At 40.6% G+C, this 25,023-nt stretch overlaps 1 protein-coding gene across 1 annotated transcript in view; it reads left to right on the forward strand.

Annotated features, from left to right (window-relative positions):
• The window catches only part of SFMBT2 (Scm like with four mbt domains 2), a gene marked incomplete at both ends in the record, with an annotated part of 206,960 nt that overhangs the window by 83,341 nt on the left and 98,596 nt on the right, over positions 1 to 25,023 (forward strand). The window contains 3 exons of the mRNA XM_080717257.1: positions 5,509 to 5,597; positions 7,470 to 7,716; positions 14,649 to 14,746. Of these exons, the coding sequence (XP_080573383.1) occupies positions 5,509 to 5,597; positions 7,470 to 7,716; positions 14,649 to 14,746 (434 nt within the window). The remainder of the gene's footprint in view (positions 1 to 5,508; positions 5,598 to 7,469; positions 7,717 to 14,648; positions 14,747 to 25,023) is intronic.

Raw genomic sequence — 25,023 nt, forward strand, 5'->3', positions numbered from 1 at the left:
AAGGATGAGTAGCAAGGGACAGCAAAGACACAAGCACAGTCCTTACGGCCATACCCCCAGGGATCCACCTTCTCCAGCCACACCCTGCCTGTCTAGGTTACAGCACACTAAATCCATTACAATTGATTTATCTACTGATGAGATCACAACTTTCATGACTTAATTACATCAATGCTGCACACTAACATATGAGCTCTTCAGGACACATTCTATCTGTAACCAGGACATAAACCAAGGTTTTAGTGATTATGGCAGAATTATTAAATACTTAAATTATGTAAATTATTTTGAGTTTCACACCTCTTGTTCTTCTCCTTTCTTCTTAATGTTGTCCCTCTGAGAGTTCTCTGTCATTTGCTTAAAACGATTCTTACATACTGTTTTTGTTAAATCCTCTTGTTTAGAATAGAATGCCGCTGTTCCTTTTCTATAATCATACGAGTATATTTACACAGCTAACAGACTTTGGAAAGTTAGAATTGAAACATTTCCTCCAACAATTTATATGTGATAAGTAGTAAAGAATGTGTGTGCCTGTGCACGTGTGTATACTTTTTATGCTGTTCTTCATCTGTTCTGTCTTTGGCTAATATTTATTATTAAATAAAGGAATACTTTTATCAATGATCGCCAACATATGTAATATTGACTGTGCATAGTAGGAACTTACCATCTAATTGCTAAGTTCCGTCTAATATATAAAACATATGTCATTTTATGGTTTATCCCATTTATGGGAACAATTTTAATTTTAATTTTATAAGAAAAATGGAGAGTCTCCCATAAAAGTCTCCATGGGAAAGATCTCTGTAGTCTCCTTCATAGTAGGAGTAAGTGTTCTCATTTATAATTCAGAGTTTTTTTCGCTTCCTGTTTTCTTTAAGTCAGTGTTAAACGATCTTTTCCTGACAAGTTGAAGGCTGCTGCCTAGTCTCGTTGTAAAGGTCCAGTTCTCTCGTGATCCAGGAGACATTTCAGTGCATCACGCACTCTTTTATTTATCTCCTTTTCCTCCAAAGACCCCATTAAAGTGATAGTCAAGAAATAAATACATAGACCCCAAACACAAAGAGTTGAAGGGGGCTGGCATAAAAAGGAAATTTTAAAGTGTATCTGGCAGCTTGAAAGCGGTTAAAGACTGGGTGACTGTTAAGTTATTGTGGGTGTCGCTGAAGCCCAGACATGTTCTGGGGGTACCTTGGAATCTGGTAACGCTTGTCGCTTTGAGTGCCCAGTGGGTGGGGGGCCCATGTGGTCTGAAATGACACAGTTTTACAGGATGCCTGTGGTCAGAGCATCTTGTGGACTTTATTTTTGCACCCTCATCATCCCCATTGGTACATCGAAGGAAGAGAAGCCAGGTGTTTTCCCCAAAACTGACCCATGAATAAATGAGCAGAATTTTTCTAGAGAGAACCACTGATGCTAGTGTGGAAGTGAGATTCACAGAAAGGGAGTCACCCTGCGGCCCCTCTCTGAGTCAAGACCCTCTGTTCCAGACCACTGATCTCTCCACCACATTTTCTGTTGTCTCAACTTTAAGACCAGAGATTGCGAGGAAAGCCTTCAATATCCAAGAGAAGGATGGAGATGAAGAAACAAGAAAAGAGCCCCCAGGAGTCAGGGGGTTGCAGGGAAGAGGAGAGGATAGAAAACCTCAAATTATCATAATGGGAGGGTTTTTTCTGCTTTTTTTTTTTTTTTTTTTTTGGGGTACTGGGGATGGAACCCAGGGGCATTCTACCTCGAGCTACATCCCCAGCCCTATTGTTTTTTTTATTTTTATTTTGAAATGGTCTCACTGAATTGCAAAGGGCCTCACTAAGTAGCTGAGGCTGGCTACAAACCACTATCCTTCTGTCTCATCCTCCTAAATGCTGGGATTACAAGCGTGCACCACGCCCAGCTCATAATGGGAGGTTTTGAAAATGGTGTCTGTTAAAAAAGTCCCAGAAGAAAGGGACCACCAGAGAGTAATAAAGCGCCATTGCACACTACAACACTGACCCATGAGATAAATTCAGAGATAGGTTGGTGGAAAGAAAGTTGGGAAAATTGCCTAGAGAAAAGATCAACAACAAAATCTTCTGTGATGTGTTTACGCTCTAGAGATAGGACTAGACTACAACCCCTTCTCTGTTGCTCAAAGTGTGTTGGATTGAAAACCACTTTTTCTTCATTTGGACTCTTTTTTCCCGTCTTTCATGTGAGTGGAAAGGAACGCTGTTCTGGGTCTTCTCTCTTCCACTGGGGACAGGGGAAGGAGTTGAGGACCTTGGGCTGACGTGGGACCGCATGACCTCGGCATGGGTTTCATTGTTCCCGATCTGCTGCTCTGTCCAGCCTGGAGGACTTCATACCCACAGGCCTGTCTCCACAGATGATGACATCTTTGAGAGGTGGCGCATCATGAGAGTCGCTTCACTGACACTCACTTGATGGGGCTGGAGAACCCAACTTTAGTGATGTGTTTCTATGTTCTGAAACTTGATAGGCATCCGCTGCCTCTTATTTGAGGTTCATTCTAGCTTTCTATTCCTAAAAAAGTTATCACGGGTTTTCGGAGCCATCTCTAAATGTCCTCACAGAGTGTACATGTGTGTTTTCTTTTTCTGAACCTGAAGATCCTAATGCCTTTCTTTAGTGTGATGTGGGTTCTGCCCAATTGGGGCAGTAGTAGAATATAACTTGGATTCTTTTTTGAGGGCTGTTGGGGATTGAACCCAGGGGCATACTACCTCTGAGCCACACCCCCAACTCTTTTTATTTTTTATTTTGAAACAAGGGTATATTATATATTCAATATATAAAAAATATATATAATATATATATGTTAAGCTGAATATTTATGCCACTAAAAAGAACTTTTAAAACGTCCATGAGAAAGTTTGAAGACCCCAATTGTATGTTCCTGATGGGTTTCTAGTCGTTTCTAGAACCTGAAAACACACAACAGTGATTACCATGTTGTGGGTCAACTTTCTTCTAGCTGGAATTGCACAGAACTTTCCTCTCATTCATTTCTTCCTGCCCTGGAGTTCATTTTTTTAAATGTACTTTTATTGGTGCATTGTAACTATCCATTGTAATGAGATTCAGCGTATTAAGAACACAGGCACACATAGCACCTGATATGTTCCCCTGGATCCTACCCCGCTCCCTTGATGAGGAAAACAGTTCGAATAATGCTCTGCACATAGATGGAATCATCAGCACCAATCTCGATGGCACACACAGCGAGGGGAGGGGGTCCACTTTTGATGATGTAGGTAGACACAGTGTAGGTTGTGGATTTTCTAACATCAAATGTGTGGAGCGTTCCTTCATTTTTTGTGTGTGGTACTGGGGATGAAATCCAGGGGCATTCTATGTCGGAGCTACACCGCCAGCCCTAATTTTTATTCTTTATTTTGAAACGGTCTCACTGAATTGCATAGGGCCTCGCTAAGTAGTAGCTGAGGCTGTCTTCGAACCACAATCCTCTTGTCTCAGCCTCCCAAATGCAGGGATTATAAGCGTGCGCCACCACGCCCAGCTGCGTCCTTCAGTTTGAAGAAAGAGAATGACCATGGCGGGATGATTTAGTTTCCTTTTGAATGAAGTTATTCGTGTGTCCAAACACCTGTGGTTTTGAGTCTTTGAAGGGAGATTTTAAAAATAAATAAACCCTGGGTGTGGTGGTACACACTTGTATTCCCAGTACCTGGAAGCCTGAAGCAGGAGGATTGGAGGTTCAAAGGCAGACTCAACTACTTAGTGAGGTCCTCAGCTACTTAGTGAGACTATTTCAAAGTAAAAAATAAATAGATAAATAAAATAGGGCCATAGTATAGCTCCGAAGTAGAATACTTGTGTCCAATCCCTACTACCACCCTCCCCCCAAATAAATTATATACATAATTAAAACTAATTAAATACAGAATTAAAATACATCTAGTTAAAAGTTTAAATGGACACATGGAATGGAATAGTATTTCTCAACTTCCACTGCAATGAATTCTAAGGAATTGCAAGGCAAGTTTTAATTGTACTAGAATTTAACCAAATTGAATATTGATGAGTATAAATCCATCACCTGGGAAGAGAAAAATTTGTTAGACTTTGTTTTTTTTTTGTAGAGCAATATTTATTTTAATAGCTTTTTTTATATGTTAGAGTTTAGAACCTTGAGAACACAATGGTGACTGGAACAGATGTTTTTTTTTTTTTTCCTTCTTAACTTGAACAACATTTCTGAGAATTGTTTCATCTCTATTTCTTAACCTAAAACGATCTGTGCACTTTTATAGCTTTATAGATGCGTTTTTTTCACAGAGAACAATTTATCTAGATATTCTGTGGCACATGAAAGATCACTTTAGAGTCTTGTGCAGAAACATCTTAAAGGAAAGTTATGAGACCTCTGGAACATAGGGCCCCCGAGATATAAGTTTCCGTGCTTTCTCGTTAGGACTCTGACAATTTAAATTTCAGCATCGCACCCTGTCTTCATAGGGTGCTTGCATATATGTTGTTTTGTTTTGTTTTGTTTTGTGGTACTGGAGATGGAACCCAGGGGCATCCTACCTCCGCACAACACCTCCAGGACTGTTGTTTATTCTTTATTTTGAAACAGGGTCTCACTGAGTTGCAGAGGCCTCACTAAGTAGCTGCGGCTGTCCGCGAACTGCGATCCTCCTGTCTCAGCCTCCCGAATGCTGGGATGGCAAGCGTGCGCCACCACGCCCGGCGAGGAGGGCGTTCTTTCTAAAGATACCCTGTTCATACTGCTTGTCCCCCTTGTTTTAAATCCTGTATATTTTATACTTAGATAACTGTAGCAGCCTCAGTTTCCCTGTTTGTAGACTCTTGGTTTTCATTCAGACCTTCACCATGCTGCCAGGTTGTTTTACACAGAGATCTCTTGTTTATTAAATATATTATCTTCTTGACTCTCCACAAAACGCAGGTTCCCGACATGGTGTGGTTGGATTGTGCGTTAGCCTAGCCAGTGACGATATTTTCTTTCTCTGTTTCTCCTTCAGTCTATCACTCACTAGTATATACTATTTCCTTTCAGTCTGAAAAATAAATCTTAATTTTTTCTACTACATAAACCTTTTATGCAATGCAGGGCCTGGTTTATTTTCCCACCAATTTTTTTTTTTTTTTGTCTTAAAACCTCTAACCCTCATGGACTGCTTTCTTCTTGAAACCTCCTGAATTATATAGTTGGTGATACCCGCAGGGTTAGTTCAAAGGTTTCTAGGGAGGTTCTAAGAGCTCAGGACCTTGGGTTCTTTTATTTTCTTGGCATTCAGGTATGTTCACTCATGGATATAAAGTCAATACTTGTTGACAGGTTTATTGTTTCAATTGTGGTACCCAATCATAGTGCTTAGAATTAAGAAAAATGTTAAGTGAATACCAACTTACAGAAAATGGCAGTGCTTTTAAATGTATTTGACATCTTACTGATGTGTTGAAGTGTTTCTTTCTTTTTTTTCTCTCTCTCTCTTGTCTTGCCAGCAATCAAAGAAAAATACACAGATTGGACGGAATTCCTCATACATGATTTGACAGGCTCTCGGACAGCACCTGCCAACCTCCTGGAAGGTGTATGTATTGTTATTATACATCTATTATGTCTTTGAAGCAGCCCAGTCCCATGAGCTCAGACCTAATGGCACCTGTGCATATATCCTTCTATAGATACATGGGTACACACAGATATCTTTATTCAAATAGCCTGACTTCCTGGTTTGCACTGAATTATTTAGAAGATGGATTTGAATAGCATTGACTAATTATCTCTGGGGTATAATCAACAAATGAAAATTTGCTTTATGTGAATACGTTTTAAAATTATATATTTGTATATATTCTCACTGCCTTATAAGTTTAAGATTTTACCTAATATTGATGATTGTAAATAAAATCACACAGAGTAACTTTCAACTGGTGATGACTAGGCGTTTGTTTATATGCACGGATGTTGTCTCTTGGAACACATTGAAAAGTGGGTCCACTAAATATTCCCCTTCCGGTGCACCGCTCCAAGATTTGAACTCACATGTTAGCTAATAATTGCTAATAATTGAATTAGCTTCTCTTGTAAAAACAAGAGGAGACACGGCTGACTCTATTTAAATGCAGCAAAGGCAATTTTAAGGTACCGAATTAGAAAGAGTTTAATGTGAAATCCTGATGGCTCATGTGAGAATAATTTTAAGGTGAAATATTAATATTTGCCATGTGTAATAGAACAGGAAGAGAAAGATACTGTGTTATAAATAATTATTGAATGACCAAATTTGTCTTACGAATGTTCCCTAAAAGGGGAAAACTTAATGAATGAACTGGGAATAAGGTGTGGATCTTGACAGTGTTATTTTAATCTTAATTTCCCCCTTCTCAAAAATGGTAGCACCATAGTCTGACACAGAGTTCCCAGGGTTTGTTTTGTGACTGTTTATCCGATGTATTCACTTATCTGAATAGCTGCTATTTTAATTGTGGGGTTAACAAATCAAGGTGCTGACTACTCACCCTTTCAAAGGGTCAAATTGTCTTACTGTGTTAATTTCTAAAACATATTTGCCTGGAGGGTGACTGAACAAACACCTTTTTCATATGCTAATGTATGCTAAGAAGGATCCTCAGAAGGGGCAGTAATTATATATTTTCCTAACCAATTATCAGGCTAAGTGGTTAAATGTAGAAATAACTTTATATTAATAGTCAAACTACCCATGGATATGTGGTGGACATGTTTTCTACTCACAGTCAGGCTCTGCTCAGCTAATTAAAATGTGAGAGGGTCTTCACTATTAAAATAGTAGCCCCTGAGCCCGGCGTGGTGGCACACTCCTGTGATCCTAGTACTTGGGAGGTTGAGACAGGAAGATCGCAGGCTCCAAAACAGCCTCGACAACCTAGCAAGACCCTGTTTCAAAACTTAAAAAAAAATGAAAAAGGGTGGGGGTGTTGCTCAGAGGTAGGATGCCCCTGGGTTCAATCCCTAGTACTGACACCCCCTAAAAATAGTGGCCATTGCAAGCTAAACATACAGGTGCATAAACTTTTAGCCCTGTATGAGATACACCTGTCTCTTTGAAGAGTAGGTGTTTTCATGCCGTGTGTGTTCTAGCTCCATAAAAATTGGGGTATAACTCTTCTTAAAAGCATACTAATTTTTCACAAATGCAATTTTATCTGGGAAGGGTGATTTGTTTGGTGAAACCCTGGCAAAAACTGGTATATTCTGTTTACTTGTGATTTTTGTTGTTGGGTAAAGGGATGCGTGTGAGGGAGGGGAGGGAGGGAGGGGTGGGGGAGTGGCTCTGCAGAGGATGGGGGTGGTGGGAAACACCAGATTGTTTGCCAATAGCTTGGATGATGGTGTGAAAAAATATCTTCTGCTGTCATCTGTTTCCATGAGAACCTTAAAATAAAGTTTAAAATAAGGAGTTTTGCTTCTGTTTAAACAGCCTCTGCGAGGGAAAGGCCCTATAGACCTCATTACAGTTGATTCCTTAATAGAACTTCAGGATTCTCAGAACCCTTTTCAGTACTGGATAGTTAGTGTGATTGAAAATGTTGGAGGAAGATTACGCCTTCGCTATGTGGGATTGGAGGACACTGAATCCTATGACCAGTGGTTGTTTTACTTGGATTACAGACTTCGACCAGTTGGTTGGTGTCAAGAGAATAAATACAGAATGGACCCACCTTCAGGTAAGGGCCAGTGCTTTTGGTCATGGAAACTGTTTTAGAGGAAGACGTGCTATTTTCCTGGATGTGTCTCTGAATATTTGTTAGCTCCATGGTATCATCTCTATCTGGGTATGTGGATATTAAGAATGTTAAATTCTGGGTATGTGAATATTAAGCATGTGAGTTTCTATAGAGACTAAAATCGAAGACATCAATCAGTAAGTATTCTCAAATGAATGTCAGAAGCTTTAGGTGAGTTGATTTCGTTCCTTTGAATCAGTGGTTCATAAATAAAAGACACAATAGATTGAGACCTGAGCATATGTTCCCTTTTTTTCTTTAGGGATTTTGAATGACTTGAAAGAAGGTTGCACAGTATCTATCTATCCATCCATCCATCCATCATCCATCCATCCATCCATCCATCCATCCATCCATCTATATCCATATATCTATCTATATCTCTTTGTCCATAAAATCATCTATTCATCTATCTGTTCATATTTACCCATCTGTCCATCTAGTTATCCATCTGTGTCTATCCATCCAGTCATCCATCTAACCACTCACCTATCCAGCTATCCATTCATCAATTCATATCAAACTATCTGTTCATCCATCCATCCGTCCATCCACCCATCCATTATTTATCCATCCAATCAACCACTCACCTGTCCAGCCATCTACCTATCTTCCTATTTGTGTCAACCCATCTATTTTTCCTTTCATAATTCTCCATCTTTCCTTCCTTCATCCATCTGTCTTTCCAAGATGCCAAATCACTCTTATTATATAATCCATTCCACCAAGTAATGGCACTGAGAAGGTCACATCAGGTTTAAATAGCTTCAAATGCACTGTCCAATGACTTTGCATGGGCTTAACTGAATAGAAGAGTGCATTATGCTTTCCTATGTATTCACAAGTCAAAATCTCGGTATTTACAAAATAACTATTCTGGAATGTTTACTATGTGCCAGGTGATTTTACATCTGCTATGTTGTTTATTTTGGTTCCTAAAACAGTGCTGTGTGTTTTGTGTGAATTTAATTTCACAGCAGAGAAAATTGAGACTGGAGTTCAGCCACTCACCTGAGGTTTCCTTGCCGTAGGGAGCAGATGCTGTGATTTAAATTCCCAGGTCCTGTGCCGGCCTCTCCACATTGCCCCGACTGACCCTTCTTGGTCTTACCCACCTTTTGATGGGAAACCTCAGAATAAAATGTTGGAATTAAAGATGTCAAGGAAGAAAGAATGTTCATTTCTTTCAGAACTTGCTAATCCCTGTTCTGGTCAGTTTTGCAGGGATGCTGGGGGCTAGTACTTGAGTAGGTTCTTTGCTTTCTCAGAATTGCCAGACAATGGTCTTCTAGACTAGTTATCAGTGTTAATCTTGAATATTTGATGCAAGGAGTTAAGAGTCACTTTTTCTGCTCAAGGGCATTAATTAAAAAAAAAAAAAAGGAAAACCTTCCTGGTTCTGAATCCCATGTGTGCATCTGTTTTAAATCTGATAGGTGTATAGACATGTTACCTGACATTTTATTATATTCACAGCGTTATTGTCAATGCTTTGAGAATCAGCCATGAGCAATTTTATCCCTTGAGGCATTGTAGCTGATGACAGACAGGTCATGTCATGAGAAAATATCTGAGCTTAGGTTTGCATTGGTATTTATAAGCTGACAGGAGAAATTGACTTTGTGGCAAGAGGTGAGACATAAATCTCAGCCTAGTGCCCATTTGCTTTATAAATTTTGGGTCAAACATACACTTGACATTGTAGACATGTATAGCAAAGCGAAAAATTTCTAGTAGCTTCTTATGTTCTATTATGTTCTATTCTAGGACTTAAACTCAAAAGAATGGGAAATTTCCCTAAAGAAACTTAGGAAATATTTTCTTATGGGCTCTCTTTCTCTTTAGATGACTTTGTGTCTTTATAACATAAGAGTAAATTATTTGGGAGGCAGAGACAGGAGGATGGCAGTTTTGAGGTCTGTCTCAGTAACTTGTTGAGACTCTCAGTAACCTAGTGAGATCCTGTTTCAAAATAAAAACTTTCAGAGGTAAAATGCCTCCTGGGTTAAATCCTCATTATAAAAGAAAAGAAAAGAAAAAAAAAAGAATGAATTGTGTTTATTTGTATTAGAATTTTCTGGAAATGAGTTGTCAGAGTTCCTGCAGGTCTCTGAAGACTTTTGTCATCAAAAGCTTATTTATCCAATATTTAAATTGTTAGCAAGAAAGATTACCTATGGGAGGAAGAAAATATAAGGTAGAAAGATGTACAAAATGTGACTTTTAGTTACTCACAGATGTCATTTAGAAATGAAAACTGGCTTCTGTTGCCTCATTCAGTGGAACAACTATCCTGGGAGGCGAGTCAATGATTACCTAAGTTTTAGCCAGGGGAACACAACTCGATACTTTTTGTGTGTAAATTAATTTTAAGTCCCATTTGTACAACTTACATGGTCACACCATTTCCTAGCTAAAATATAGTTGGGTTAAAAATTTCAAACTTGCATATAAAATAGTAGGCTAATGTTTTTACTCCAAAAAACTACGCAATCAATGAAAATATCCATTATTAACTGATGTGAGCAGGGAAGGATATTGGTAGGGGCAGATAGTAGGCTCTGTTGGTGTTCTTGGAGGGTAAGACCATGGGAGTTGAGCTCGGCTCTCCAAAGCCACTAATAACCATCTCCATTGTAAAGAGTCGACCTATCTTTTCTCAAGTTTTATGTATGTTTTTTTTTACTTTTTAAAGGGCACGATATTTCTCAACTATTTAGTATAGATAGAAGTAATAGAAATTGTTAATAGAAAGTAGCTGGGAGGTTATCTTTAGAAACTCCAGGAAAAAGTACTGAATTTTATACTATCCCCTCTGAGAATATATAATCATTGATCCTTTTGATATCTCGCCCGAATAGGGGGGGGATAATGTTCTGGTGTTTGGGTTGGAAGAAGACAGTGAGAGAAGCCACTTTACCTTATACAGTGGTGGTGATAATTAATTTGCTGGGTTTAAGTACATCAAATGAGCAGCATTTTCTAGAGATTGAAGCTGTGACCAAAAAGTTATATTTTGGCTTTCCAGGAAGTTTTAGTAGATCACTAAAATCAGAGGTCAACTCGGCATGGTGCCATGAGACACCAGTGGAACGAGACAGGAGGATCGTGGGTTCTCGGCCAGCCTCAGCTACTTACCTGTTTTCAAATAAAAAGGAGAAAGGACTGAGGGTGCAGCTTGGAAGTAGAATGCCCCTGGTTCAATCTCTAGTACCCCCCCAAAAAAATTAGGGGTCATTTAAGAGGTTCTGCCTACTTTCTTATTTTTTGGATATTTAGAAAGCAAGATAGGCTTTTCTTCTCATGGCAGCTAAGGAAATGAAACTTTTTGAGCTTTTTTTTACTTTTCTAGTTCTAGAATCTTTCCTTCTACCAGACTTTTATTTTATTACCATTTTTTGATTCTAGGGATTGAACCCAAAGGTATTCTACCTACTAGCTACATTCCCAGCCCTATTTTGTTCTCATTTTGAAGCAGGGTCTCCCTAGGTTGATGAGAATCTCACTACTTACGGAGGCTGTCCTCAAACTGGTGATCCTCCAGTCTCAGCTTCTCAAGTACTGGGATTATAAGTGTTTCCCACCATACCCAGCTTCTCTCAACCTCTCTAAACCTAAGAAAATCTTAGTTTTAATAGTTCGTGTTGAGAAAGCCTCTGAATACAACTTAGAATTCTTCTTGCCTAAACAGTTTCTTAGTTCAAATAGAGTTCAATATTGGTCTACTTGGGCTGCTATAACAGATATCAGAGGCTGGATTGCTTGAATGATAGACATTTCTTTTCTCAAAGTTTTGGAGGCTGGAAACCCAAGATGACGGTACCACCATGCTCCAGGTCTGGGGACAACTCTCTGGCTTGCAGATAGTCACCTGCAAGCTAGAGCCTTAGCAGATTTAGAGGGGATTCTACCATCTTTCCTCCTCCTCTACCTCCATCTCTTCCTCCTCCTTAGTCTTCCACCTCCTCATCCTTCTCCTGATCCTCCAAACCCACGGATGTCCTACCTCTGAGTTACACACACCCCAGCCCTTTTTATTTTTATTTTGAAGCAAGGTCTTCCCAAGTCGCCGAGGGTCTCCCTCTGTGGCGGAGGCTGGTTTAAAACCTGTGATCCTTCTGCCTCAGCCTCCAGACTATGAAAGTAGAGGCCTGAGCCACCATACCTGACTCTTCCTTTCTGATTAGAACACTAACATCATCTTGAGGGCCCTTTCCACAGACTTCTCCTAACCCTGATCACTTCCAAAGGCCGCTTTCCAAATACTTTCGCACTGGGAATTAGGGCTTCTAGGTATGAATTTTTTTTGGGGGGGGGCATGAACATTCAGTTGACAATCCATTCCAATGTTCATCATTTCTTAGCAGTTATAGAGTGATCTTTCCTTGCTGAGAAGGACCTGGTAGAAAAGAAAGGACCAGGGCTTAGTGATGGGCTCAGGGAAGACAGAATCTCTCCTCGTGGCCTTGTTTATGTATGCTTATTTACTCATTTCTGTGTTAGGAATTCCTGCTTTCTGTAGCACTTATTCAGAAACAATTTGCCAGATCCTCCCAGACTCTTTGTTTGTTTGTTTTTCTTTTTACCACTCTTTTCTCTTTTCTGTCTCCATGGCTCTGTGCGTCCTGCCCTCGCAGAGCTCACAGTCCAGCGCATCGCTGGTCAGGATTACAGAGCAGGAACGCAGGGCGCCCATGAGCCGGCAGAGCTTGTCTTTTACGACCCTTTGTGTCTTCAAACTCTGGGTTTGCTCTTGACTTTGGAAATTGCCATCATTTTCAGCACTGGTCCTTTTCTTTCTGTACTGAGATAATGTTGCCCAGCTACTACGTCCATACGGTAGGAAAAAGGGCTTGCTCCTGTCTCCCGGGGAGGGCTGGTGTCTGGCCTGTGGTTTCTCTCCTGTTCGTCTTTGAATGGCTGCCTTGCGTCCTCTGGGCTCTGATTATTCTAGAGTCTTCTGAGTCGCCTCTGCCTGTTCTTTGCCTCCCAGGCTTGAACCATTAGTTCCAGAGTGACCTTCCCATCCTCAGGGGTCCCTTTGCAGGTTCGTGGCGCTCCGTGACAAGCAAGCCCCCCTCAGCGTGCCCCTCTCCCTTGCGGAGGAGCTGACCACTCAGTCTCTGCACAAGCCTTCACTGAGGGTCCGTGACTGCTTCTTCACATCTGTCAGATGCTATAAGAAGACTCACATCTTTTTCAATCTGACGCTCTAATGCCAACTCGGGGTGTGTGCGTGTGCCACCAGGGGTTGAGTCTTCATAAAATGCTAGAGAGGACTATAGATGCTGTATACGCGGAGGGGACATTTTATCACAAATCGCCTTTTGCGTATCTTTGGATAACAAGTCATGACAGCGGGGGTCCATTGATAACTTGGCTAGTTCTGGCAACATCTCGCACCTACTGTACTTATTTTCTGAAAAGACTAAATAGACGGTACCTATGTCCTGAAAAGACTAAATAAAAGGCAGAAACAAAGGGGCTTAAAACTCAAGGTGAGTTGCAAATATATGTCTCCCGGCTAAAAAGAAGATACTCGAGAAATTAAAAATATTGCTCAAAGGTTTAATGTTGCCTTTTAACTGTGCTTAAATTGATACTCACATCCTCACCGTCTGTCTGAAGTAGCCTGGGTTGATATAGTGAAGGTATAAACATATCTACTCCCAGTGAGCGTGTCTACAAATCCTATTTTGATAAGGTCTTAAATCTATTGAGATCAGGCCATAAAATTCCTCTGCAGTTTCAGCCATAGGTAAAAACAGTGCTCAATATTTTTTCCCTTTTAATTTTGCATTCAGACTGTGTAACCTTTCTGCATAAATCTTTCTTCCCTTTCCGCCTTCTGGGGAAAAAATATGGCCAACATGTGGTGTGTTAGCAACATTTCAAGTGTAAATATGAAACTTGCTTGCTGAATTTTAATTTACCTATTAATAATTTTCTGACTTATATGGACTATTTTTAGCAGATGAGGGCATAGAGATTTAGTGACAAATATGTTTTAATAACTACAAATGCCAGGCAAGCGCCTTTTGTAGTTTATCAGGTAATACGTCCACCTGTGGTTAGTACATCTTAGGTTGTACATGGGATTTAGGGCCGTGGATGACTGAAGGTTTTGCTAATGCGATTAATACCATTAAATTACTTACAGAATGCCCACAAAATTGCATCGAAACGTTCCCTGAGGAGGAGCCCTATTAAGTTGATTCTTCATTTCTGATAGCAGAATCCCAAATTGCTATTTAATTTCTGAAAACCCTTTTAGCAGGTGTTATTTATGGCGGGCAGAGTGTGCATCCTGATGGTTGCTGAATGTGCTAGGATCTAATAGGGGCATTAGAAAGAGTAAGTTCAAGCCGGGCGTGTTGGCGCACGCTTGTAATCCCCGCGCTTGGGAGGCAGAGACAGGAGGATCGCGCAGGTTCGAAGCCAGCCCCGCGCGCTGGCTTAGGAGACCCTGTTTCCAAATAAAAATGTAAAAATAGGTCTGGGAGTGTAGCCCGGAGGTAGAAGGGCTTCCAGGAACCCCAGTACCACCAAAAAAAAAAAAAAAGAAAGAAAGAGTAAGTTCAAGCCCAGCAGGTGCTACACACCTGTGATCCCGGGGCTTGGGAGGCTGAAACTGGAGGGTCACAGGTTCGAGACCAGCCTCAAGAATGTGGTGAGATTTTTGACAACCTAGGAAGACCCTGTTCCAAAATAAAAACAGAAGTAAAATAAAAAAAAATACTAAAACAGACTGGGGAGGTAGATTAGAAGTAGAATGCGCCCAATAAAATAAAAGAAAAGATTAAATTTAACAAAGAACTTTCTAGCGGACCGTTTGAGCGCTTACACTCCTGTGTGCTTTGCTGTTGATACAGAAATCTATCCTTTGAAGATGACTTCTGAATGGAAATGTGCTCTGGAAAAATCCCTCATTGTTGCTGCGGAGTTTCCCCTTCCGATGGAAGTGTTTAAGGTACGTTTTCAGTTCTCAGCGCTTTAGTGACTCTTTGCGAGTCTCGCCTGTTGAAAGAGTGCGTTCCTCTGCTACAAAGGCAAACTTCGTGACCGCGTGTTCCATTTTAAATCTTTAAAATCGTGTCTATTCCATTTCGCCATTTAAAAAAAATCTTCTTAAATATCGATCGGATAAGATGCTGTCTAAAATGTACTGTAGATTCCAGTTTTTCCTCCATAATATAAATCTCATTTTTAGCACCGACCACGCTCCCCCAACAAAAACTCACACAAGGACAAATGGTAGCAAATCCAAATTTGCTCTTTTTTTGGGGGGGGGGGTAAAAAGCGTAGAAAATGATGTTTCTCCTGCCTGTTCTACTTCCTTGATGGCCCAAGAAACTTTTCTGGGTATCTGCTGTGTTCTAAAATCTTCTGCTAGCCAAGTCCTCACACTGAGATGAAAGGCTTAGGAATCAGACCTCCGCTAAAATAGGTTGCCAGCTGTGTGTGTGTGTGTGTGTGTGTGTGTGTGTGTGTGTGTGTTACTGGGGATGGAACCCAGGGGCTTTCTACTCTGGGCTACATTCCCAGACCCATTTTATATTTTATTTGGAAACAGGGTCTCACTAAGTTGCTGAGAGCCTCACTGAGTAGCTGAGGCTGGCTTCGAACCTGTGATCCTCCTGTCTCAGCCTCCCAGGTACTGGGATTACAAGCATGCGTCACCACGCCCGGTTGGTTGCCAGCTTTTTAACACTCTGAAAATCCTGCTTCTGACCTTTGTGTTTCTGTCCTCTTTAGCGACGACTGGGAGGGATGTTGGTCTCCTAGAGTGGTTAGAGGTCTGACTGCTGCCACACGGTTCTGCCACACTTATTTGACGAGCTCCTCTTCAACCCCAGATGCAGACAGAGCTGTTGCAGCTAGCCTTTTGAGCATTTCAAGGATTCTGTAGCTGTACCTGGGTTGGCACTCAGCCTTTCCGCAGAGGGCTTCGCTGACGACATTAACTTAGTTACTTCTTGTTCATCAGCTGTTTTGGCTTCTAAACCTTCATTGATGCTGAGTGCCATGTCTATGTTTTTAATATCTTTACTAAGCCAGATGTGCTGGTATATATCTGTAGTCCCAGCATTTGGTAGTCTGAGACAGGAGGATTGCATGTTCAAGGCTAACGTCAACAACTTAGGGAAGCCCTCTTCAACTTAGTGAGATCCTGTTTCATGATAAAAAATAAAATAGGGCTGGGGGCGGAGCTCTGAGGTAGAATGCCCCTGGGTTCAATCTCTAGTACCACCCCCCTAAAAAAAAAAGGAGAAAAAAATTCTGTTTACCATAGATTTGGTTAGAGTTTGGGAGATAAAATTGATGTGTGTACTTTATGATACTCAAACCTGAGACTGCCGTCTTAAAACACTTGTTGTTTAGACTCGAACAAAAAAATCTGCATCCTCCAGAACAAGCCAAGCCTGGCATAACTCCACAGGGCTTTTCTCTGAAGCTTCGCGTAGTGGCAGGTGTCTGGTCAGGCTATCTTTGCTTTCTGATGTTCTTTGTTTAATTAGAAATACATCAAGATTATTAAAGTTCATACCTTTTGTATCTTAATGCAATGTTCTTCAAATGCCCTTGGTTTCTGTTTTGTTTTCTGTTAAATTTCTGCTCATTCTGAAAGCTCAAATATAAATTCCCTAAAAAAATCCTTTCCCAGGCCCCTGGGTCCTCTCCATCCCCAGCCCAGATGAATTTGGATTTTTTTCCGGAGCCCTTATAGAAGCCTTGTCTTCATACTCCTCTGTAACAATCTGCAAACTTTCTTTTGTAATATCCACCTCTTTCTGCTTAACTTTGACATTCCAGTAAGCCAGGCATTATGTCTGTGTTGTCCATTGTTGGAGACATAATTCCATGCTCGTGGCAGTACTTAATATTTATCAAGTAAATGAAAAGAGTTTTGCACTGAATTTAAAAATTCTGAGTTAATACAGTTACAGGTTAACTGGATATGCAGACTTATTTAAAACTGTGACTACGAAGACACAAAAGGTATAAACATTAATAATCTTGATGTATTTCTAATTAAAAATTAACTAATTCATTAAACATTTATGAAGTAGCTGTTCTTTGCAAAAGGCTATTAAGTGCTCTTGACCTGATTCCAGGGTTTAATAGTTTCTTTTTATTTTCTAAAATACACTTACAAGCTGGGCATGTTGGTGCTTGCCTGTAAATCCCAGTATTTGGGAGGCTGAGACAGGAGGACAGGAGGTTTTCAGGGTCAAACCCAGCCTCAGCTACTTACTGAGCTCTAGGCAACTTAGCAAGACCTTGTTTTCAAATAAAAAATAAAAGTAGGGCTAGGGATGTAGCTCAGAGGTAGAAGGCCCTTGGGTTCAGTCCCCAGCATCACAAAAAAATTAAATAACAATTTAAAAGATACAAAGCTGGGTGTGGTGGCACATGCTTGTTATCCCAGTACTTGGGAGGCTGAGACAGGGAGATTGTGGGTTCTAGGTCAGCTTCAGAACTTAGGCCCTCTGCAACTTAGTGAGACCCTGTTTCAAAATAAGGAATTAAAAAAAAAAAAACAGGGCTGAGGTGGAGTTTGGAGGTAGAATGCCCCTGGGTTCAATCCCTGGTCCTGGTAACACACACACACACACACACACACACACACACACACACACACACACACACATGACCATCACATTTTCTGTATGCCAGTAACTGAAGAAATAAAATAATATTTTCTATTGAGTTCTTTTACTTAACACAGAAGTAATTTAGTTCAGAGATATTGCATGTGATGAGATTAAACTATCTTTGCAGTCCCTTCTTTTATGAAAAAAAGAGAAATTTTCTTTTTGTCCCAAGTTTTCAAAAGTTTCAACAAGCAAGATTCCTCTGTGGAGTCCTGAGAGAGAGAAGGAGAGAGAGAGAGAGAGAGAGAGAGAGAGAGAGAGAGAGAGAGAGGAGAGGGAGAAAGAATATACTTTTTTTTAACACTGTTTAATCATCAGTATTTCTCAAAAGGGAGAGTAACTTCTATTTCTTTCATTACGGTAAAAGGAATATAGGTTTGAATTCAGCAGTGACTCATCCAAGATCTGTGTTGTTAATGGAAAACTGCCTTTGCATTCAGCTGTTATGAGACAGAAATCAAAGCTAAGCACACTTAATAGCTAGAAAGAAGCAGTGTCTCCAAGCAATTCATTTTATTATTTTTACACTTGGGATAAATGGATGTTTTGATGGGATGAATCTTGCTGCACTGCGGCGTCTCACTTTGGGGGATTCGCTTCCCTGATGTGACTCTGTGTCCATGCAGTCCTTCAGGTTTCTTTGTTTCTCCCTTCTATCTTAAACACAAACAGAAAACGTATGAAAACAAGCACATAGTTAGTGTTTCTGCTCAGTTACAGAACTACTTTTATAAGAACAGCAGCACGGTAGGATTTTTTTATACAAATGTCACCACAAACACAGGAATAATATGTTGCACCATGCCCTTATGATGGCTCTGAAATAATGAAAAATAGAAATATTTCAACTCGATTATAAGGTGGCACCACCAGTGTACATGCAGCGTAGTATAAAGTGATGCTTGCTTGTTCTTTAATAAAATTCCCAGTTCGTTGATGTCCCCCCAGAGCTCAGTTTCTGTCATATTTAACATCAGTCTCTGTTCAACAGGTCCAAAATTATAGCTACATAATGGGTTGCCATTAAAAGTTGGCTGTCTTAGTTAGCTTTCATATCAGTGTTACCAAAATACCTGATAATGACAGCTTAGAGGAGGAAAGATTTGTTTGGGTCTTGGTTTCAGAGGTTCAGTCCACAGTTAGCCAGCTCGAAGACACAGACATAAGGAAGCAGAATGTGGCAGCTAGAGGGGAGAAAGGAGAGAGGGAGAGGGAGAGGGAGAGGAAGGGAGAGGGAGGGAGGGAGGGAGAGAAGAGAGAGAGAGAGAGAGAGAGAGAGAGAGAGAGAGAGAGAGAGAGAGAGATATCTTTTTTTTTTTTAAAGGGTCTCACTAAGTTGCAGAGGGCCTTACTAATTATTTGAAGCTGGCCATGAGCCTATGATCCTCCTGTTTCAGCCTCCCAAGTACTGGGATTACAAGCGTGCACCCCACCACTTGTTTGTTTTGAAACCGAGTCTCACTAGGTTTCTGAAAGTCTCACTAAACGCTGAGGCTGATACCCAGGAACCTGCAACCCTCCTGTTTCTATCTCCCAAGTACCTGGAGGGATTACGAGCTCAAGCCATCCTGCCTGCCTCCTTGACATTTCACTCCAGACTTGAAGAGGCTCCTTCAGCAGAATCTGTTAGGGGTGGTGAATCACAGAGAAATTGAGTTTATTTATGCCTCTGCTTTGCTACTTAGAACGGAGAGTTCAAGCTTGTTTGTGGCTATTCATTGTATGTTCTTGAGTGGAAGCACTTGAATTCTATAGCAAAAAAAAAAAAAAAAATCCATGGGGGGCCATCTTGTTTTATGAGGACTGGAGAAAATCTTATAACAGGAATAATAAAGAGGGCAACTCTAGCCAAACAATAAATGTATAAAAATTGAAAAATCAGGGTGTATAAAGAATGTGATGTTGTAAAAATTGCTTAATCAATTGCAGGGACCTGCCGTCTGTTAATAACTTGCTTTTAATTCTGAACGTTAGGAATTGAAGAATATAGTCAGCTTTCTGTTGTTTACTCTGAGGCTTAGCACTCCTGACTGGCTTCTGTTCACCACCAATAATTCTGCTTCTGACCAGTGTCTATGGTTGGAGCAGAAGCAAAATAATAAAAGTCACTTGAACTTAATGTAATGGTTATATGGAATGTTGGGGTGCCGGGGGAATCCAACCTCATGTCTATAAAACTAGATAGTGTTTTAAAGTGAGGGTTGTACAATATTTTATTTTATTTTTATGGTACTAGGGATTGGACCCAGGGGCATTTTACCTCTGAGCTACAGGCCCATTCCCCCCTTTTTTTGTTACTGATGTTTTTGACAGGGATCTCACTAGATTGCTGAGACTCTGACTGAGCTGCGGAGACTGGTCTCAAAACTGTGATCCTCCTGTCTCAGCCTCCCAAGTAGTAGGATTGTAGATGTGTGCCACCATGCCCGGCTCATAGTTCAATTCCTAAATATTTATAATTCTAATCCTCACTAAGGTATATATTAAGCAGGGTGTGGAGGAATAATTAAGAGGCTAAACCAGGCATGGTAGTGCATACTTGGAATCTCAGCTGCTTAGTGAGGTCCTCAACAACTTAGTGAGACTGTGAGACCCTGTTTCAAAATATAAAGAATAAGAGCCGGGTATGGTGGCGCATGCCTGTAATCCCCACGCTTGGGAGGCAGAGGCAGGAGGATCGAAGCCAGCCGTGCTGGCTTAATAGACCCTGTTTCCAAATAAAAATATAAAAAATAGGTCTAGGAGTGTAGCCCAGAGGTAGAAGGGCTTCCAGGAACCCCAGTACCACCAAAAAATAAAATAGGGCTGGGGGTGTAGATCGGAGGTATTATGCGCCTGGGTTAAATCCTTGGTCTCACACACACACACACACACACACACACACGTAGAAGAGGCTATAATTCTTTCACCTGCAGAGGATTTTATTGTGACTTTAAGCCACAATAAAATTATACAGGGGCAGATTTCCCCTGCTCAAAGTACACAGGAGTGTTTGCAGGTTAGGCCCTACTTTGATCATGCCTTTCGCGAACAGGCTGTTGCCAAAGCCGTGTCTCAGGTGGAGACTCCTGCGTGAAAAGCCATTTGAGCTTCTTCGTTTGAACCTCATTCTCCAGAGGTGTAAGACCTGGAAAGCAAGGAGCCCGTGTTGTGGGGCAGCGTGTGTTTACCTTGCCCTTCGATGTACCCTCCCTACACCCTGAGGTGGTTGGCATGTGGTAGTGGGTATGAATGAAAGGTAGGAAAATGCTTTAATTTTAAAGCATTTTTAGTGGGTGTGAATTAAAGGTGTGTCCTGGATTCCCCTCATTGATCTCTTAGACAGCCATCGGCTTTGAGTCTCCTTGCCTTGACACCCTAAGATCAAACGTGAGTTTAATTTTGCTTCTGATGTTGTCTCCAGACTCATTTATAATGAGATAGGCAAGCACAAATTGGTTAGCTAAACTTATTCCTGGTACTGGAGGTCAAACCTATAGGTATTCTTTCTACCTTTGAGCTATACTCACAGCTCTATTTTATTTTATTTTATAATTTTTTTATTTTAGAAACAGGGTCTGGCTAAGTGGTTGAGGGATGTTGCTAGATTGCTGAGGCTGTCCTGAAACCTGCAATCCTTCTTTCTCAACCTCCCAAGTATTGGGATTAGAGGCCTGTGCCACCATGCCTTGTGTGAGATACACTTTTACGTGAATATTTATTTGCATTTAACATTTTTAAGAAGAAACATATAGGCTCACAATGTTGAAACTTAACTTAAAGCTCCTTTATAAATTAACAAGATTTCCCACTGGAAGTCACCTGCAAGATTTGCAGGTGGTAACAGGCCTATCCCCCCGCCCCCACTGGCATCTTGAAGCTCTTGTACCTTGGTCAGAGTTTACACTACTGTGTCCCAATAAACCTGACCACACAACTCTGAGGAAGGAAAATTTCTTTGCTTACTGTTTCCTTGAAGATGTGGGGTTCATTTCATGTGATGCTGGGAACCAGTTATCTCAGGGCAAGGTGCAGGAATTGGAGAGAGGAAGAATGTAAAGCTGTGTTCTCACGTCATGGAAGTTGGAAGCAAGAGAGGGCAAGAAGGGAGATGAGAGACCATATATTACTCCCAAGGCCGCACCCCCAAGGACCCTGCTTCTCCAGCCACACCCCACCTGCCTAGGTTCCACCCCAGTCAGTCCATCGCAATGGATTTATCCACCGATGAGATTATAGCCATCTTGCCTTAATCGCATCAACTCTGACCTTCATACCTGAGGTCTTCAGAGCGGATTCTAGCCATCACATCCTGAAATCAAGCATGTACACCCGGGTGTGCATTTGAAAGTCCAGTCTGCAAAGGATTTCAGAAAATGCGATCATCTCTGCTGTGGTTTCGTATACGTTCTTGCACTCACTGGACCTCAGTTGTTTCTGAGCTTCCAATGATTCTGAGCCTATATATCTACACAGATCGGATGAGGAGCAAGACACAGCTGACATGTCTTGAGTCTTGGCTTCCTGGGTGATGTTCCCATCTTGGGAACATCTTGGGAAATATTAACCCCTTCAACTCCCTTGATATTGTAGCACTGAAGGCAAAATATAAATGAAACCAGGGGTAGTCCCCATGGGTGCCAGCACCATTGATTGTCCGGTGAGAACTCTCAGTGGCATTGATGATATCTCCTAGTTATTATTTACCATCAGAATGGTGGACATTGTACTGGGTCCTGGCCATCTAGAATCCCATTTACTCTCATAATAAGTGGGCTCCGTGGGGATTTTAGGTCCTACTGTTATGGTTGAGGGGATTCAAGGATCAGCAAAGTAAATTTTTCGTCCTATTTTGTAATAGTCCTGGGATTCAAACACAGATATAGCTAAACCCCAGAGCTGTTGTTATATTATTATTATTATTATTATTATTATTATTATTATTTTATTATTATTATTTTGCTGTTGCTTTTGACTAGTCTTCAAAAATAATGTAGAATACTTAAAGACTAAGAAATGTTAGTATTACTATAACAAAAAACCAGGAAATAAATTCTGGGAGTATTAAATGCTGCCTATCTAAAATACCATATTTGACTTAGACTGTGTTGATTGACTCCTCCCGATTTAGTTGCATTTGACAGGGGCTTGATGGGTATTTTGTTCAAGGTGAGTATTGTACTAATTAGCAAATGTTCATGTTCAGTGCCAGATACCTGTATATCCTGCAGAATTAGAGTGACTTCTGGAAGCCTGGAATAGAGCTCTTATATTTTTAAAGTGATTGGTTTATAAGGACCGGTTTGGGTCAACAATATGTGGCATAGTCTCTGAGAATGTTATCTGGATTTAACCAATGTCCTATGATGCACAGGGCAGTTTCCTACATTAAAGGATGTTCCATTGTCAAAATGTCAGTAGCAGCGATGCTGAGATTCCTTGGTCTAGGGGGCTGGATATTTTTCTCACTTGGAAGCAGGTTGGCCCATTGAAGTCAAGAGCAGCTATGGTTTGAGGGAGGCTCTGGAGACCTGATCTATTACTGTCTTTGCCCCAGTCTGTCTGGCATCAACACCTTCCCATTTGGAGTTTTGCCTGCCTGTTGCGGAACATTGTACACACGTTTGTGCGCTCCTTGAGTTTAGGAGGCTGAGCTTCAGTGTCTAGAAGAGGCAGAACCCACAGTCTTATGGAGTTTTGTTCTTTACCAGCTCTTCCAACTTTCTCTAAATGGTGGTGTTTAGAAGCAGCCCAGGACTGGCATCCTGTTGCCATGACAACAGTGGAGTTGCACTTAGGGGGCCCCCAGAGCTGAGTCTGCGCTTCTCTTCAGCCCACAGGCTGCCCAGAGTGCTAACCTGGGATCATGAGGAGTTTTCTTAGCTCGTAGGAGGTGAGTTAACTAATCAGGAAGAAGAAGAGATAAGGAATCCCTGTTTTCGAACACACTCAAAGTAGGCGCTGGGATTTTCCTAGTCATGCTGAAAAGAAGGGTAGATTCTTGTCACTTCCTAATATTTTTATGGTGCTTAGTGTTATTCAATGAAAGACATTCATCCCCACTGCCTGTTGTGGTTTTAAACAATTTAGTACCAGTTTGGGGACTTACTGTGAAATAGGCCCGATGTAATCACCTTTTATAAGTTGTGTGGTTTAGATTGAAGTGCATAATACCACAGTTCTACATTTCTCGCTCCTATTTTTTTTTTTAACTTGATTGAATGTACCACTAGTGGATAAAATTGCTATTTACAGCTGTAAGTAAAAAATGGAATGCTGATTACTTTTCGGCTTATAGATTTCTTATTACATTTTCATTATAAATATTTCACTACCTAAATTTAAATCAGCGTGATGGAATTGAAATTTAATAATACTATTGATTTAATAAATGCCTGGCATCCTAATGTCTGTTTTCCAATAAAATTAATGTTATGAGAGTAATTTTCTAATGAATATATGAATGCTAGGTCACTGGTAAAAAAGAAAGAGGAACAATCTGATAAATGACATTGGATTTTCATTTTTTTTTTGGCATGACATATCTTGCTGATGAACATAATGGAATTACAGTGTAGTTCATTATATATCAGTTTGAATGCGATACTAATTAAAACCTTCCTTTGACTGCACTGAAGCCTATTCTTAGAAATTATGCAAATTATTGGGACCTTGAAAAGATGCTTGTGTCTGTGCAATGTTTTTGCTCCCAGCAGACCACAAAACCTGGCGTGTTGGAACCAAAATAATAAATACTGTGCAGTATGTTTATGTAAGTACAATGCGCTACAAGATGTGGGGTACTTGTAAAATTGGGGAGATATGAGTTGCATATCTACTTTTTGTCAGGGTTTTTTTTTTTTTTTCAACATAAGCTAAAATGAAGGAACAGTAAGTTAAAGCCTGAAACATATGTCCACCAGAAGGAAGAAAATTTCCTGCAGCCTTCAGTACTGTAAGTCTGGCTAAGAATTTGGTTTTTGTGCAAGGAAGATTTTACTGCTTTCCTTATAATACCGTCCTCATCAAATGCGTTTTAATTTTGTTGCATTAATTAGTTTGAACTTGTTCTTCTGTGAGTCCTGTTTGTCATGGTTTGGGGTCATGCGAGATGTTTTTATCTAATGAAGCAGAGGTGGGTAGACACGTTCGTGATTTTTGGAGGCTGTGTTAGCTCAGTACTACATTGTGTGTATGTGTGGGGAGAGATACTGGGGACTTGAACTCACACGATTTTTACCTCTGAGCTACATTCCCAGCTGTGTTTTATTTTTTAACTTGGAAACAGGATCTCACTAAGTTGTGGAGGGCCTTGCTAAATTGCTGGGGCTGGCTATGGATCTGCTATCGTCCTGTCTCAGCCTCCCAAGTACTGGTATTATTACATGCACCTTCACGCTCAATTCAAGTACTACATTTATTTATTTATTTATTTATTTATTTATTTATTTATTTAGATTTTTGTGCAAGGAAGATTTTACTGCTTTCCTTACAATACCGTCCTCATCAAATACATTTTAATTTTGTTGCATTAATTAGTTTGAACTTGTTCTTCTGTGTGTCCTATGTGCCATGTTTTCAGATCATGCGAGATGTTTTTATCTAATGAAGC

The sequence above is a fragment of the Muscardinus avellanarius genome, assembly GCF_963383645.1.
Source record: "Muscardinus avellanarius genome assembly, chromosome: 20".
NCBI lineage: Eukaryota > Metazoa > Chordata > Mammalia > Rodentia > Gliridae > Muscardinus > Muscardinus avellanarius.